The sequence below is a fragment of the Brassica rapa genome, chromosome A09 (genome assembly GCF_000309985.2).
Source record: "Brassica rapa cultivar Chiifu-401-42 chromosome A09, CAAS_Brap_v3.01, whole genome shotgun sequence".
In the NCBI taxonomy this organism is placed as follows: Eukaryota; Viridiplantae; Streptophyta; class Magnoliopsida; order Brassicales; family Brassicaceae; genus Brassica; species Brassica rapa.
Window position 1 is genome coordinate 40,319,760 of NC_024803.2, and position 15,759 is coordinate 40,335,518.

At 32.3% G+C, this 15,759-nt stretch overlaps 4 protein-coding genes across 4 annotated transcripts; 1 reads left to right on the plus strand and 3 right to left on the minus strand.

Annotated features, from left to right (window-relative positions):
- Window positions 1-35: 35 nt before the first annotated feature.
- On the plus strand, window positions 36-3,043 carry LOC103842603 (CRIB domain-containing protein RIC6-like). The gene is made up of 3 exons (XM_009119245.3): window positions 36-1,992; window positions 2,236-2,348; window positions 2,436-3,043. Exons 1-3 carry the CDS (start codon window positions 1,923-1,925, stop codon window positions 2,865-2,867), a joined length of 615 nt encoding a protein of 204 aa, XP_009117493.1. The 5' UTR covers window positions 36-1,922; the 3' UTR covers window positions 2,868-3,043.
- A 588-nt stretch (window positions 3,044-3,631) lies between these two features.
- On the minus strand, window positions 3,632-4,312 carry LOC103842604. The gene has a single exon (XM_009119246.3). The coding sequence runs from the start codon at window positions 4,249-4,251 to the stop codon at window positions 3,868-3,870; it is 384 nt and encodes a 127-aa protein (XP_009117494.1). The 5' UTR covers window positions 4,252-4,312; the 3' UTR covers window positions 3,632-3,867.
- A 146-nt stretch (window positions 4,313-4,458) lies between these two features.
- LOC103842605 (NADH dehydrogenase [ubiquinone] 1 alpha subcomplex subunit 9, mitochondrial) lies at window positions 4,459-7,651 on the minus strand. Its single transcript, XM_009119247.2, has 12 exons — window positions 7,412-7,651; window positions 7,233-7,329; window positions 6,985-7,049; window positions 6,787-6,872; window positions 6,579-6,663; window positions 6,426-6,496; window positions 6,156-6,287; window positions 5,758-5,873; window positions 5,531-5,654; window positions 5,384-5,452; window positions 5,087-5,207; window positions 4,459-4,990 (listed from the first exon to the last, which is right to left on the minus strand). The coding sequence occupies exons 1-12, from the start codon at window positions 7,617-7,619 to the stop codon at window positions 4,851-4,853; spliced, it is 1,314 nt and encodes a 437-aa protein (XP_009117495.2). The 5' UTR covers window positions 7,620-7,651; the 3' UTR covers window positions 4,459-4,850.
- LOC103842606 (tyrosine decarboxylase 1) lies at window positions 5,803-11,554 on the minus strand. Its single transcript, XM_009119249.3, has 20 exons — window positions 11,448-11,554; window positions 11,250-11,382; window positions 11,070-11,142; window positions 10,738-10,968; window positions 10,188-10,351; window positions 9,950-10,090; window positions 9,812-9,871; window positions 9,575-9,739; window positions 9,424-9,480; window positions 9,268-9,332; window positions 9,065-9,188; window positions 8,847-8,984; window positions 7,412-8,752; window positions 7,233-7,329; window positions 6,985-7,049; window positions 6,787-6,872; window positions 6,579-6,663; window positions 6,426-6,496; window positions 6,156-6,287; window positions 5,803-5,873 (listed from the first exon to the last, which is right to left on the minus strand). Coding segments are annotated over exons 1-13 (1,473 nt in total). The 5' UTR covers window positions 11,450-11,554; the 3' UTR covers window positions 5,803-5,873; window positions 6,156-6,287; window positions 6,426-6,496; window positions 6,579-6,663; window positions 6,787-6,872; window positions 6,985-7,049; window positions 7,233-7,329; window positions 7,412-8,632.
- Between the last annotated feature and the right edge of the window lie 4,205 nt (window positions 11,555-15,759).

The following is a 15,759-nucleotide window of genomic DNA, read 5'->3' on the forward strand; positions in this document are numbered from 1 at the left end:
GAACTAGAAGAAACATATATAAGAAGGATCAAACCGAGTAAAAACAGTTAATGGATTGGGTGGAAGGAACGGAAAATGACTGGGGGATGAGGAAGTAGAAGTTGGATGTCAACGTAAGAACATTATTATCCAGGGTTATAAGAAACGGAGATTATTAGGGGAACATAAGAAACTGTTTCTTTATTAACATTTTAGTTAAAAATTAAGAAATAATAATTTATGTTCCTTTAGGCATGATTAACCCCGGTCTCTTAGCCGGAATTCTTAATTCATGATTTGACATTTTTCTTTTACATTTTTTGGGTAAGAGACGACTTTCATATCTCTTATTTAAAAGACGGTTCTTAGTTTTTTTTAGTTAAAATCTAAAAAAATGTAAAAACTGCCTCTTAACCGAAGCTAAGACCATGATTAACGCTGAAATCTAAATGGGTTTTTTATTTTTTTTTTAATTTTTTTTTGTCTGAATAAAAAAATAAATAAAAATAAAAACCAACCAATTGCGGGCCGCCACGTGTCAGTGAAAACTGCAAACAGTGAAAAAACCAGCCAACAGTGATTCTTATTCTAACTTTTCTGCAACCTGTTTTTTTCCTTTTTGTGGGCCACCCCCTCTTAAAAACTCACTAAAAACCCCTTCCCCTCCCTCGATAATCCTGTCCTAAGAACCCAAGTTAAAAGATTGGGATTAATCATGGTCTTAAGAACCGTGCTCCTGGATAATGATATTCTCTTAAGAACCGCGCTCCTGAATAATGATGCTCTAAGAGCATATTTATTGGAAATTTTTAGGTTGAAGCTTTTAACGGAATATAAGAAACCGATTCTTAATTTTTTTAGTTAAAAATTAATTGAAGGTTTTTTATATTCCATTAAGAATCGCAACCAACCCTCAATAAACATGCTCTAGCAAAAATACAATACCAATATAATATAATATATTATTTAATTTTTGGCTTTGGTGTTGGTAAAAAAGACCCAAAAATGATTTCAGTTTCTATTATTGAATATATCGCTACCTTTAATAGTTTCACTATTCCGAAACTGCAAGGGTTTCGTAGTGATGGTTTATAGTCTCATAAGAACCGAACCACTTTCAAAATGATTAAAATCTGCATCGCTATTATTTTTTTAAACACGCTTTTGATTTCCATTTACATCAAAAATGTTAAAATATCTTTAAATAAAATTAAAGTTTTTCATGATTTTCCATTTGATGAAATAAAACTTATATCTATATTACTACTATATATATAACGAATTCTAAATTTGATTAGTTCTGAAAGTAATAAGTTCAAAAGATCTAAACCATCAGATTAACGGGAATCTTCGTTTAAGATGAACGTTTTCCACTCGTTTTACCGTACCACCTCTATACTCTCTCCACCATTCTTCAAACGATCATTTTCTTTTGATTTTTCTTTTCTCTTCATTTCTTCGTTTGATGAACCTTTGTTCCTTGAGAAAATCGACGATTTTAGGTGAATCTACTTTTTTTTTATCAAACCATTTATTGTTTTGTTTTCAGTATTCCGTTCTTTTGTTACAGGAGAATCCGCTAAAATAAACCTATAACTTTTTGAGATGCATTCTTATTTGTCTCCAAGATCTTTTTTGGAGTCTTGAGAAATATATGAAACATACTTTCTTCAAAAATTTTATCTACCATAGTATTCAAGTTTGATAGCCGCCAACTTGTTATTTCTGAAAATACGAGTTTTCCAAAAACCAGCATTTTGCGATGGTAAAATCCTTTCTTTTTTTGAAAAAAGGGAAATAGTAAAATCCTTGTTCTTGCATGCAACAAATTTTCTTTGATCTCTTTTTTAATTTTTACATTCTCTCTTTCCATTACTAGCAAAAAATTTCTCCTATTTTTTTATTTTTATTTAAACAAAAGAAAAGACCTGAATTAGAGTTCTATGCAACTTGCAATGTCAAGCTCCATGAAAAGCCTCCTGAAAGGCCTCCGATACATTTCTCAAGTATTTGGTAATCAAGCTCCTCCTCTCTCTTAAAGTTTATTTGTTGTTGAATAAGAGACTATGATTAGTCCATTTGATCCCTTATTGCTATATAAAAACACGAATTCAGTTTTGAAATACTATATATGGTCAATATTGTATAGACTATATATCACATAGAAAGTTTGCATGCACTGTGATGATATTTGTGTTGAATAAATAGCCAGTTAACACTTGATTTTTGTTTGGATGTTGGTTAAAACTATGGCAGAAAGTGGAAAAGAAGAAGAAGAGATAGAGATAGGCAATCCAACAGACGTAAAGCATGTAGCCCATATTGGTTGGGATGGACCATCCGCTACTCCTGCCTCCGCACCAAGCTGGGTACGTATTTACCTTATGCATGCATGCCTAGCTAGGATTAATTTATATATTTGGTTTTAATGTGGTCTATATTTGCATATTTGAAAGTTGAACGAGTTCAAAACTGGAGGCGGGTTGGAATCTGGACAAGGAGGCGGAGAAGATGACTCCTCCGTGAAATGTATGTCGGAATGTGGCGGCCGGACCAGAGATTTACCAAAACTACCAAAATCTACGAGGAAAGCGGCGTCAGAGAAAGGTTCTCCAACAAAGGAAATATCATCGGATAAAACTAAACGCCGGTCTTCTAAAAAAGGAACAACATCATCATCAAGAAGACCAAAGGAAGTGTCCGAACTAAATGATCTTTCTTCGACACATGAAGTTCCAAAGAAGTCGAGGAGGAAAAAGAAGACGAAAGAAACTGGAGGATCAACTAGATCGATTAGAAGATCTGACGTGGATAACATGTCAGATTATATGTCCGAGACTGGTTCTGTGAGATCTATGCCTCAATTCGACAGCAGAGATGATTTTTGAAAAGGAGTGCCAGAAGATTGAGAGTTTTTCATGCTTGTATATTGCTTAATGATTTTTTCACTGAACATACCAATATCAGTTTTTTAGTCTTCGTTTTTGTACTATTATTATCGTTATTTACTTAAGAATATCTTTTGTACATCATCCAAAACTACCATCTATCAATCTTTGGATAAGAGGAACCAATTCCGTACTTAGAAAAGAGAGTGGTGCAAGTGAGATAAGCAAACATTGATTGTCCATCCAGCTCTTGTGTGTTCTTCGATAATCCAATGGAAAAAATCACCTCTTCTTTCAATGCAAGTACTCTGAGGAGGTTGGAAGGGTCTGAACTAGAGACTACTATCTAGGCCTAATCAATCTAGATTTAGGTTCGTTTTTTTCTTCTTGTCTTTTTTGGCTTTTCAATTTATTAAAATTACTACTATATTAAAATCATATCTAATCTGGTTTGATTCAGTTTATATACTATCAATTTTCGGTTTATTCGGTTTTATAAAAAACCGTAATTTATTTATCTCTTATAACAAATTTTAGATATGGAGTCTTTTTTTTTTGCTGATCCAAACCAAATTAGATATGGTTGATCGGTAAATAACTCTCATTCTTAAGTTTATGATTTATTCAATGTTTTGTTTATCATACTGAACATTATTTTGATACTTTAATTAAGTAGGAAAATAATATGTTACGAAAATTTTGTAAGTGTTACGACTTTAACCAAACACAAAATATAGTTATTGCTCAATGGAAATCTTTCAATGTTGCCGATAACTTTATGGATATCTATCAGTTGAAATGTAGGGAAAACAAAAATAGAACTCTCGATTAAAATACATTATGGTTAATGATTCAACCTACATAATAAATATGAATGCTTTGGAAATAAATGGACATGATGATGAAAGATTCAACGAGGATAAATGCATCGATTGAAATTGAACCTACAGCTTTTGATGATGATTCTCATATATAGCATTACTGCAAGCCTTCGCGAAATTTATGTGGAATCGGCATTGTTCCGGAGCCAATAGGAGAGCAAGAGAATGAATCCTAGAAAGACGTTAAAGAGACAAACCAAACATAACCCAATCTTAATCAACCTCACCTCCTCCTGTCTAGATCCGTCGTCTCGGTTCATTTTAAGGTCTTCGATATGGAGATGAACACCAGGATCTCTTAGCTTAACCTTGCTACTCAACAGAGCCGAACCACAAGTCCCCTGAACGTTGCTGTTCACGTATATGTTGATCCTGCAACCACTCTGACTTGCTATGTCTACATCCCTAGGTGCCACCATCACTGCCCCGACATTTCTCCCGTTCAAGTTGATTCCGCCAATGCCGGATTCAGGCCCTGGATAATCATCTTCTTCACCTTCCATTTTTTTTTGTTGGATAAATCAAAATGAGTCTGTCCCATTCCTTCTGGAGCATGATATTAGCTCTATATGCTTTGCTTGGTTCTTGGGGTTTCCCAAAGTTCTTTACTTTTATTCTACAATTAGAAGCAAAGTGCTATATTCTACGATTTGCATAGCTAGATTCATTACCCACCCTAAAACAAAATATTGTTTTATAATCCGCAGATAAGGAGTAGAAATACCCTCCAAGGATGTACTTATTGCACACGCATATACACGTTTAAACGTTTTAGCGCAAATTAAAAAATACAACTCTGAGCTATATGAAATGCAAATACGAAAACAAATGGCTTCAAGAGCAAAGTAGCTCATGAAGTTTGAAACGAACCAGAAACTGGGGACCAAATCGCCCCATCAAGACAGATAACATTACCTCTCTTAACTTATGATCATGTTGATGGGTTATACTTTCTTCCAGAACACAACAAAGAGGAGAACGTTTTATTATTGACAGAAGTAAATGAAACGCATCAAAATATCAAATCTAGTTTCCGCAATTTCATTGTGGCACTTGCATCAGAAAAATAGTCCAGGAAAACAACCTCTGAGCAGAAGCAGCATCAATTGTAGAAGTCTGTTGGTATCTTTTCACTGACAGTGGAACCGAAGTTAGGACCACCCTTGCGATATTGGATAAGAAACTCGACCGGATACCCCTTCAATTTATGAGGGACAAGGTCCAAGTCCTGAAACGTCAAGGCTGAAAATACCCATTGTCCAAAAACAAAGGAGTGAGACTCAAAAACAGCTCATGCAATGAGAACTCATTTCCACTCCTGTAAATGAAATGACTAACCCTTGTCAGATACAAGTGTATCGATCGTAAGGGCATTGATTTGATCCAGATTGAAGATCTGGGGAGAGGGTAGAGGGAACGGGACTTTGTTCACCATAAAATCCCGAGGACCCGCCATTGCCTAGAATAGATTGTTGTGACATTAATCAAATTAGTAAAAAAGCAAAACAAATAATCCCTAACAGTTTAGGTTTCTACAGTTCTAACCAGCTTCACATACGCTTTGAATGACAAAGTAGCACCTGAAAAATCATTGGAGTATCTACCAAAAAAACGTTGAATGATTTGATCTGTTACCTTAGCAATTGGAAATGGAAGCTTCACATATCGAGGCCATTCACGAATCATATCAAACATGATCTCTGCCTGCAAGGAAAACACTTGAAAATCAAGCCCGTTGAGCTAATACAGTGACAGAGAGAATGAAGGACTCTATGAATATACCAAATCGTGAGGGGTAAAGACATCTGGACCACCCAATTCATAGGTTTTCCCCATGCTGGAGCCATCATCCTTTAGAGCTGCAACGATTGCAGCAGCAACATCAACCACATATACGGGCTGGAATCTACAATGAAGTTATGGTTAGAGAAAGAAATGGATCATGGTCACTGTAAGTTGCTACTTGCTATGAACCGTTGAAAAGAATTAGACAAAGGTTTAGGGCATACTTGTTGGTCCCACCACCTATGAGCGGGAGGAAACCATATTTTTTGACGAACATTGCCCAGGGGTTCAAGATTCTGTCCTCTGTACCAATCATGGTCGCAGGTCTCATGACTGTCGCCTAGGAAACAAATATACATCAGGAACTGACTAGAAGCACCAGGCTGATGAAAAAATGCATATGCAAGCCATCCCAGGTACATTTGTTTCTTTACAATTTATGAGATTTAGAGTTCAATAATAAATTCATCTACTGTTTTTCCAGTTCCACAAGAAACAACCAGATGATTTACGTTATATCTGACAATAAGTAGAGCATGGCAATAGTGAATGAGATATTAGGATGATAGTTATGGAAGAGAGCGTTTTAGGTTCCAACTTCCAAAAGCTGCGATAAGTTTACCTCAGGCAGTGCGCTCAAGACAGCTTCCTCAGCAGCAGCTTTTGCCCTCTGCATTCTTGAAGGAGATGACAGAGAAGCTCCCAGACAAGAAACCTGAATAAATCTCATTATCCCACCATGTTCCTTCGCCACCTGAAACAACAAATCCACCAATCCCCAATCTAATTAGACAAACCAGAAGAGCATGCCATAGCAGACCGTATCATCCTGACGATTAAAAAAGGAAACCTCTTCACCAGAATTTCAACTTGTCAGGATTCGAACACATACCAATGCAAGTTTCTCGGCCATGTGATGATTCACCTCTTCGAAACTGAAATTTCTGGTCTCGTACTCTCTTCCTGAGGATTAGAAGATATATCATCCACAAATGAAAAGAACAGTGTTGCTTTCTAAAAGATTTAAACAAAATAGAAAAAGTACCAATAAGATTGATAACGACATTAGCCTTTGCCATGACGGCCTTAATCGAGTCTTCATCTCTTGGATCAAATTTCATCGGTACTACCTGGTATATTCAGTCAACACACATCAAAAGTTTGTCGATCCAAAGCATAACATTCCACAAAAAAAGGTGTGTTTGTGACATACCCTCAAAAGCATTGTGTTAAACAAAAAAAAAAAACATTACCTGTCCTAAATCTCCCATCAACTTGAGATGTCGAGGATTGTCCTCTGAGCCTCGGAACGGAACTAGCACTTGTGATCCCATTTTAGCTGAAAAAAAAAAGATTCATTTGCAAATAATTACAAACCCAAAAAAAATGTAAAGGAAGAACAAGATTGATTTAGCCGGGTGGGTAATAGCAATGTGTTAAACCAAACTCACCAAGCTGCTGCACAAGATAACGACCAAGAAACCCAGTGGCTCCAAACACCGTAGCTACAATGCCACTGCCAAAGCAAAGGAGAAATCAAGATCTCATTATATACTAAAGCTACTCCAAAACCCCTAAGAGATGATACATTTCTCTACAAAGGCAACTAAATCAATGAAAAGCAGTCTTTTAGAGCTCAACACTACACAATTAACATTTCTTCAGGATTCGAAACCGCTATAAGAGAGAAATGAGATACCTGACGGAAGATCTGCCACCAGTACCCTTGCGAGCGAGGTGTCCCACGCCCTTTGTAGCAAGGGAGGACGAGTATCGACGGTTATCAGCTCCATTCACTGAAGCAGAGAACCCATATTTATCTCATTAAGCAACCTAGAAAATGCGAATGGGATTAAAATCAAATGGCAGAAACTTAACGGTGGTGATCGGATACTCCGTAGAGCGATCTGAGAGAAGACGACGAATAGATCGAAGCTCCTCCGCCGAGGGGCCGTTGGACTAGTCTCCTGGAAACTGCCTGCATCCTCGAGAAGCAACAAACACAGATGAAATGAGAGAGAGAGAAATGGAGAAGAGAGGGATTTGCTGCCGCGAGGATACACGTAGATGGGCTCGGCCCAAACATAAGTTTTTGGTCCACTTAAATGTAGTGAAAGCCCATGTGTCTCGCAATGACGATAACTAGTATGAAACGGCTACATTTTGGGATGTACTCCCTCCGTTCCTTAAAATTACATATTCTAGAAAAAAAATTGTTTCAAAAAAACCTATTTTCTACATTTTAAATACATATTTTATTAATTAATTGTAAAACCTAGAAAAATTGTTTCAAAAACAAATTATGTTCTGCACTATTTAAGTTATGGGTTTTACTTGAATCAAATTTAAAATTAAATAGATATACGAAAAAAGATGTTAAACTCAATCTTAGATTTTTTTTTTCTCATCAACTTAAATATACTCATACTAAATCAAATTATGTTTTGCACTATTTAGGTTTTGGGTTTTATGTGAGCCAAATTCGAAACCGAATGGATATACAGAAAAAAAAAATCAAACCCAATTGCAAATAAATACCCAAAATATTTTATCCATTAATCAAATTTAAAAAAAAAACTTTACAATTGAAATCAGATAAAAGATAGGGTTATTTGTGAGATAGCAATAGCAAAAACAATATTCACCTTTGTTTTTGTCACTGAAACAATATTCACCTAACGTACACGTTCGAGTTACAATATTACAATATGCTTTTCTTTTTTTCCTTTGTCTAAGCTTTGTTTGTACAACAGAAATATACTTGATAGAAAGATTAATAGATTTCTTTATGTATATGCATATGCTTACAGCCTTACAATATGCTTGTCATTGGTTACACATAGTTAACCACAACAATACGTTAAAACCAAAACACATACACACAATTGGAAAAGGAGATAAAATACACACAATTGGTAAAAGAAAAGCACACAATCACACAAGAGTACCTTTACCGAAGTTCACAACTCCAGGCTGTCCAGCATCGGTATGTTTATTTTATTTCGTATATTATCAAATCAAATTAAACCAAACCAAACCATGAGTGAGGTTTGTTGGCAAAAACATGAGGTTTTATCATAAAAGTGTTTTTCTTCTTATTTACTTGCCAAGCAAGCGTGAAGCTTCTTCCTGGATAACCTTCCATGTCTCCTTCACGTGCCTCTCCTCCGTCAGTGGCGCTCCTATGGCGCAACGTAGTACTATTTTTCCCGACAAAGCCTGTTTCCCAAGCAAATCAATATATGTATATATCTTAGTTTAACAACATTATCCAACAAGAAGAACAAGAGAGAGAGATGTCAGTGGTACTTACAGTGTGAGAAAGGAACAGTTTCCCAGAAGAGTTCACTGCGTCTAGGAGGTTTCTGTTTCTGTTATTACACTCCTTTTCATCGTTATCCACAGGTAAGATACGGAAACAGACGAGTGAAAATATCCGAGGAGTCACAACCTGCAAAAAGAAAAAGGATAAAACGTCATGTATATCTCCTTGTCAAAGAATCTTTTTGAGCATTAATTTTTACACTTTACCTCAAAGTTAGGATCTTGAGAGACAAGTTGTTCGAGATCTTTAGCCAGTTTGATATGGTTTCTTATATAGCTCTTCAGGGTCTCAGCTCCATAGAGCCTTAAAACCATCCATAGTTTCAATGATCTGTTTAAGTACAAACACAAACACAATCTTAGTGCGTATATTGTATATATGAAGATGTTCCTCCAGAAATTTAAATAACCTGAATCTTCGTCCGAGAGGGATCTGCCAATCTTTGTAATCAACAACTAAGTTTGCCTGAGAGGCCTGCCAAAAGCAAAAAAAAAAAAAAGTGGATAATGAGACTAGTGTATATGATCTAGAAATATTTGAATTAAGAAATAAAATTCATTCCTACCTTGTTTTTGAGAAATTCTGGATTTGTTGACAGAGCTTCAGTGAGCACATACTGATCCTGTTTTATCAACATATTAACATGTTTATTTTTTCAATACTAGAAACAAGAAAGGAGAAAGTATGACTAAATAAAAAAGGGCATATCTATGTACCTTGACCCAAAGTAGGGAACAATCAAAATTAGTGAGGAACCATTTGTGAGCATTCATGTTAAAAGAGTCTGCAGTTTCTACTCCGTCAATGTACTGTCTATACTCTGGACATATACACGCACTTCCAGCGTACGCTGCGTCCACGTGAAACCAAATCTCATTGCTCTGAGAATGCAGTCGAGAGAATTAGCATCAGTTTATTAAGTTAAGCTTTGTTGGAAATGTAAAATAAATAACCTTTGCGATCTTTCCCAGTGCAGCTAATGGATCAACTGCTGTTGAAGAAGTGGTCCCAACCTACAAATAAATAAAAGAATATTTTTGAGTGAACATGCTTCAAGAGGGAAAATAAGTCACAGGTTAGCTAGTGCTTACATTGCCACATAAGAAGAACGGAATCAGTCCAGCTTCAATATCCTTAGAAACTGCTTCTTGAAGCAATTCTGGACGCAAAGCGTAATTTGTAGAGGAATCTGCCTTCAGCACCCTGCAATTCTCTGGATGGATTCCAGCTATCTGTCAAGAATAAAAAACCAGCAGAAAACAATTTAGATTATTTTAACAAATAAAAAAAAACTTTCTTTCTTTGATCAAAAATATACAAAATATTCACCTGGCAAGCTTTCTGTAGGGCTGAATGTGTCTGGTCAGAGGAGTACACAACGAGCTTCCCAAGCGCGTTCTTACCAACGCGTCTTAAGACCTTCTCGCGAGCACCAATCATAACAACAAGAATAGCTTCACTGGCTGACCCTTGGATCACTCCACCTCCATTTCCTACAATATCAAATTAACCCAACTATTAATATATGACTATGGTTAGTATAGATTAAAGTTGATTATGTTATTTTACATTAGGAGTTTTTGTGATTTTCTATTTAGTTATAAGTTTTGAAGTTTTACTTTTTTTTAATAATTTGCTTCAAATGTTTTCGTTTTTCTATTAAGCTGTATTCCCTATAAAAGGATTTCATATGATTAATCAAAAAACAACTCCCCAAAATTAACTTAATCTCTAAGATAGATAAGGTTAAAATGGAAGTAAGGTTTTTGGTTCATATCACGCTTAGCTAGGTCTGCATTAAGCAAAGGTTTTTTTATGACAAGGTTTTTTGTGTTTTTTTTTTGGTGTAAAAGGTTTTATGTGTTGATAGTTATATAACCTTTGGAGAGAAACTGCTCGGGCAGGTTGAGCAGTTTTGCAAGCCAATCAAGAACAATCATTTCGAGCTCAGTGGCAGCTGGAGAAGTGACCCAACTAAAACCAACAATTCCAAGACCAGCACTCAACATCTCACCCAAGAACCCTGCAACGCTGCTGTTAGAAGGGTAATAAGCATAGAAGGTGGGGCTTTGCCAATGCGTTATTCCAGGCAATATCTTCGTCTTAACATCTGCCAAATACAAAACTCACATCAGATTATCTATGCTCAACCAAAAAACAAAGTATCAGAAATGGTTCAAAAAATCGGAAGTGGGTATTCAGTTAATTCACCATCAAGAACTTGTTCCACCGTTTCAGGTTGGTCAGGTGCTGAATCAGGCAAAAGGTTGTGAAGATAACCAGGCTGTATCAGAGACATGTAAATATCAACATTGTGTGAATAAACCAACAAAATTATGACAAAAAAATAAACCCACATCAAATAGATGTTCACAGGGAAAAGAAAGTGACCTGAACTTGGCTAAGGACAGGGAAAGTTTCGATGGTTTTGTAATAATCAGCAATGAAATCAACCATTCGATGTCCATACTCCCTCAGTTGCTCAGAGTCCATCGGCTTCAGCACGTTCCTACTACCATTTTCCCTGTAACATTATAAAATAAAAACAATTAAAAACTCCGACAACAATGTATAAAATCATGAACTTACATTCTTTCTTGCGTATCTTTGAATTCGTGTTATCAAAAGGTTCTGAATGGTTTGGGTTTCAGCAGGCGCAGATATCTCTTATTTATAGAGGCGAGTTTTTTTTCCTTTTTTAATTAAAGTGTTTTATATAAATTTAGATTAGTTTCATAAAGAAGAAAATAATAAGATTTGCCTAAAAGTAATAAAATAGTACGAAAGCACTCTCCAAGTCGTTATCAACTATCTAAAATGATTGTGCAAGTGTCAATGTGCAATGGTTAGACTTCAGGTAAAAATGTCTGGAATTGAAGTGAAGTGGTAAAAAGAGTGTCTAGTAAACAATCCGCCACTTGAATTCAATTTTCGTTGGGGGAAGATTATTTATATTTTTTGAGTTTCTTGCAAGGCGAAACCAATTTTTTCATACCAAAAATATAAAGTGGTATCAAGAAACAATTACAAAATTTTAGTTTTTAAAAACGATTACAAATTGCTGAATTTGTTCCGGTTTAAACACAATGAAGCATTTTGGTCGAATGATTGAGGGTTATTTTGTTGGGCTAAATCAAAAGGAAAATTGTAAGTTTAATATATCCTTACCAAATCAAACCATATAAACCAAAATTTTCAAGATTTTATACTTACGTATACAAACATATTTGATATATATATATACAGTATAACCTCTTTAAATTAATACTCTATAAATTAATATACACTAAAAATCTCTATAAAATAATATAATTTTGTAGTTCTAAATTGAGTTTTTGGTTCAATTAGTATATCGATAAATTAATATATCTATAAATTAATAAAAAAATATAGTTTTGGTGTCCCAACATTATTAATTTATAGATGTTTCACTGTATATATTTCTTGTTAAACATGAATAAAATATAAGTAAACTCATTATTTAACTTAATTTTTACTAAAATTTAAATAATAACCTAATTAAATCAAATTAAATATTTGAATCCGTGGTTTTTTTTTAAAACTTTTTAAAGACCTTAAACTTTGGATATGATTTTTTCTGAGTATTTAGACTATTTATATATTTTTTAAAATCTGCCTAATTTGATATATGTTGTTTTAGATGTAAAAAGATAAAATAAAGTATTTAGTGATTTAAAGTTGCATAAGGAAACCAAACATGTAGTATTTTAAATTTTATTTTTCTAACTTAATTATACTCAAATTTGATTCCATCAAGTTAGTTCTTCAATTCAGATTAATCAATAATAATAAGTTTAGTTTTCATTCACACATTGCTTAAATTCTTTATTCAATTTTATGTTAGTAGTTTAATATATTTTTAATATTAAATTATTGTTTTTTCGTATAAATAAAATTATCATTTAAACAAAAATTTATTCATCGTAAATTTTCTTTTAAAATTTTAATTCTATCTCACAAATTATTATTTGGTTTTAAGATAGTCATAAAAGATAAACATTGTTTTTAATCAGTTTATGTTGTTTGGAAATTTATTTTATTTTTATTATTTAATCAAAAATATATTTATAATAATTCAATCTCTTAAAACACATATATATATATATATATATAAATAATTATATATTCAAAAATGTAAAAGTATATAAAATGTAATAAATTATAGTTTTGGACATATAATTTGGATTTATATTATTGGTAAGTATAACCATTTTGTTTTCTAGTTTTTTATCACATGGATACATATGAAATTTTGAAAGTTGAGTAAAATGGATGAAATTCATCTCCCAATAACATTAGATTTAGTTAGAATTATAAAATTAATGATAACTAAATTTTTTGAATAACAAGATATTTGAATGAATTTTAAAAATCCTTAACCAATAACAATGAATTCTATTAAAAAAATTAAAATCTAAGAACCAGTAACAATAAAATCTCAAAATTTTCAAAATTCACGAAAATTCATTTACCAAGAACTTTTTAGACACTAAGACAGTTAAAATACTGTAATTTACACAAAATATATAATAGCCATTTCTCTCAATGGTTTTATAGTGTATTATAACTTGTTAGTTATTCATTCTATTTCTCTAAATTTAAATACATAATGACAACAACATTTACAATAAAAACAACTAAAAGTCAGAATTCTTGGACAATATCGCCATGTTTGTAAAAAAGAAGAACAATATCGCTTTTTGTAACAGTTTAAAGTTGGATAGCCTAGACGGTGAGACCCAGTGGTCAAAATATCCTCCAAATCACCGTAGCTCATCAACATGATGTGAGAGCAGTCTGTTGTCTAGATCCCTAGATTTTTGACTATCCTAATGATAAACCACTACACTATATATTATTTGATTAAACAAATCTAAATTTTAGTATATGTAAACCAAAATATCTAAAGTATCACATATAACTAATAATGCGAACTTTACATATTGATTAAAGATTAAAGGTTTAGTTATATAGTTTGGCGTGCCTAAACAAAGCGTTATAAGAACATGGCGTTTTGCAAGGGTATCCCTCATAACTTTACATACTATAGTACATAGTACAATCTAAAAATAAGCACAAGATACTTTTTAATAACAAAACTAAAACTTCAATGGCAGATATATGTTAACGCTAGCTCCCATCTTGGTTATATTGAAAGACAAAGAAACTGAACGCGCCGAAATCTATGTTTTTTTTTCTTTTTTGAATTTCACTGAAGTTTTGGCCATTACATTTGTTCTCTCGACCATTTCATCCTAAAATTTTATGATTTTATCGAAAAATGTGATTTCGTAATTTTAGTGGAAAATAAGTTTTTGAATTTTGACGAAAAAATAAAATTTTCAGTTTTAGAAACAAAATGTGATTTTGTGGATTTGACAAAAGATGTAATTTTGACGGGAAAATACAGTTTGTAAATAAATTTATTTTGATATTTTTATGTTATAACTGTAAAATAATGTTTATCATATTTATTTATTTATCTAAAATTTGTATCTACCTATTTTAATTGAATAAATATAAAATTATAATTTAATATTCCATCAATTAAATTCATCTAGATAGTCATCTAGATATTTGCATCTTAGCCTATAAATTTAAAAATTCATCCAAATTGACCATTTGGATGGTGCTCATTATAATACAAAACAAATATTAAATTATCATCTCCATCCGATTGGTTTATCATGTATGGACACCCTATCTTTTCTGCGTAACATTTAATTTTGTCCTAAACTAAATTGAATCTAAACCGTGAAAATCAATTTCAATCAAATACGTTGAATATAGTTTAGTTTTATTTGATTTGGGTCGATTAAATTTATACAACCAGTCAGTTCATATAAAATTCAATTTCGGTTACTATAAACCTGATTTGCAAAATTTGAGTAAGCCCCATAGACCCATTTTAGTTTAATAATAAATTAGATGGATGTCCACGAATTCGCAAATGTAAATATTTAATAAAATTATAAATTTCTATTTTATCAAATTTAATATTAAATATGTTTTTATTATATATTAACTAAAAATATATTGTTATATTTATTTTTACTATTTTATTATTTTAAAAGACAAATTAGATTACTTTAACATGTTTATTTATAATATAATGTACTGAAAATTACACTAAATTAATTATATATGTTTCATTTCTTTCAAAATAATAATAATTGAGTTTATAAGATATAAAATATTGATTTTTAATTTCTAAAAATTGTACAAAGAGAACTTTTGATTAATAACTATAAATGTTATTATACAACCTAAAATATAATAAAATAATTAATTCATTAATAATTATTATAATGTCTTATATACGACTTATATAGAAAATAAAACTATTTTAACGTTGATTTATAATAGAAAATAAAGGTATTACATTGGTTTTTATAAAATTATTTAGAAATATATATATATATATATATATATATAGTTTATAAATAAATGATTAGTGAAGAAAAAAAATGATGAAGCATTATAAAAACTTGTCATAATTGTTATAATTACTTACTTTAAATGATTATGTGTAATATTATATTGATTTTCATTGTAACTAATATTAATTGGTTCTATAAATTTCCTTCTTTAGACTTGATAAAAATAAATAAAAATCAAAGTTATCAACTAATCAGTTTATAAAAAAATTTCTAAACTTCATCTATGATCGACACTTAAGAAAAATCATTTAATATATAGTAAGATTAGTAAGTTGTGTCTGAAGATGATGATGAACTCGGACCTTATTCTCCGCTGAGGATTTTTTTTTTCAAATTTCCCATACATCATGAGAGTTTATGAGAAACGAGATCGTAAAACAAACTCGAGGAGTATTCGAAGTTTGTATCCATCAAATAACCATCGAGTTAACTAACCTCCA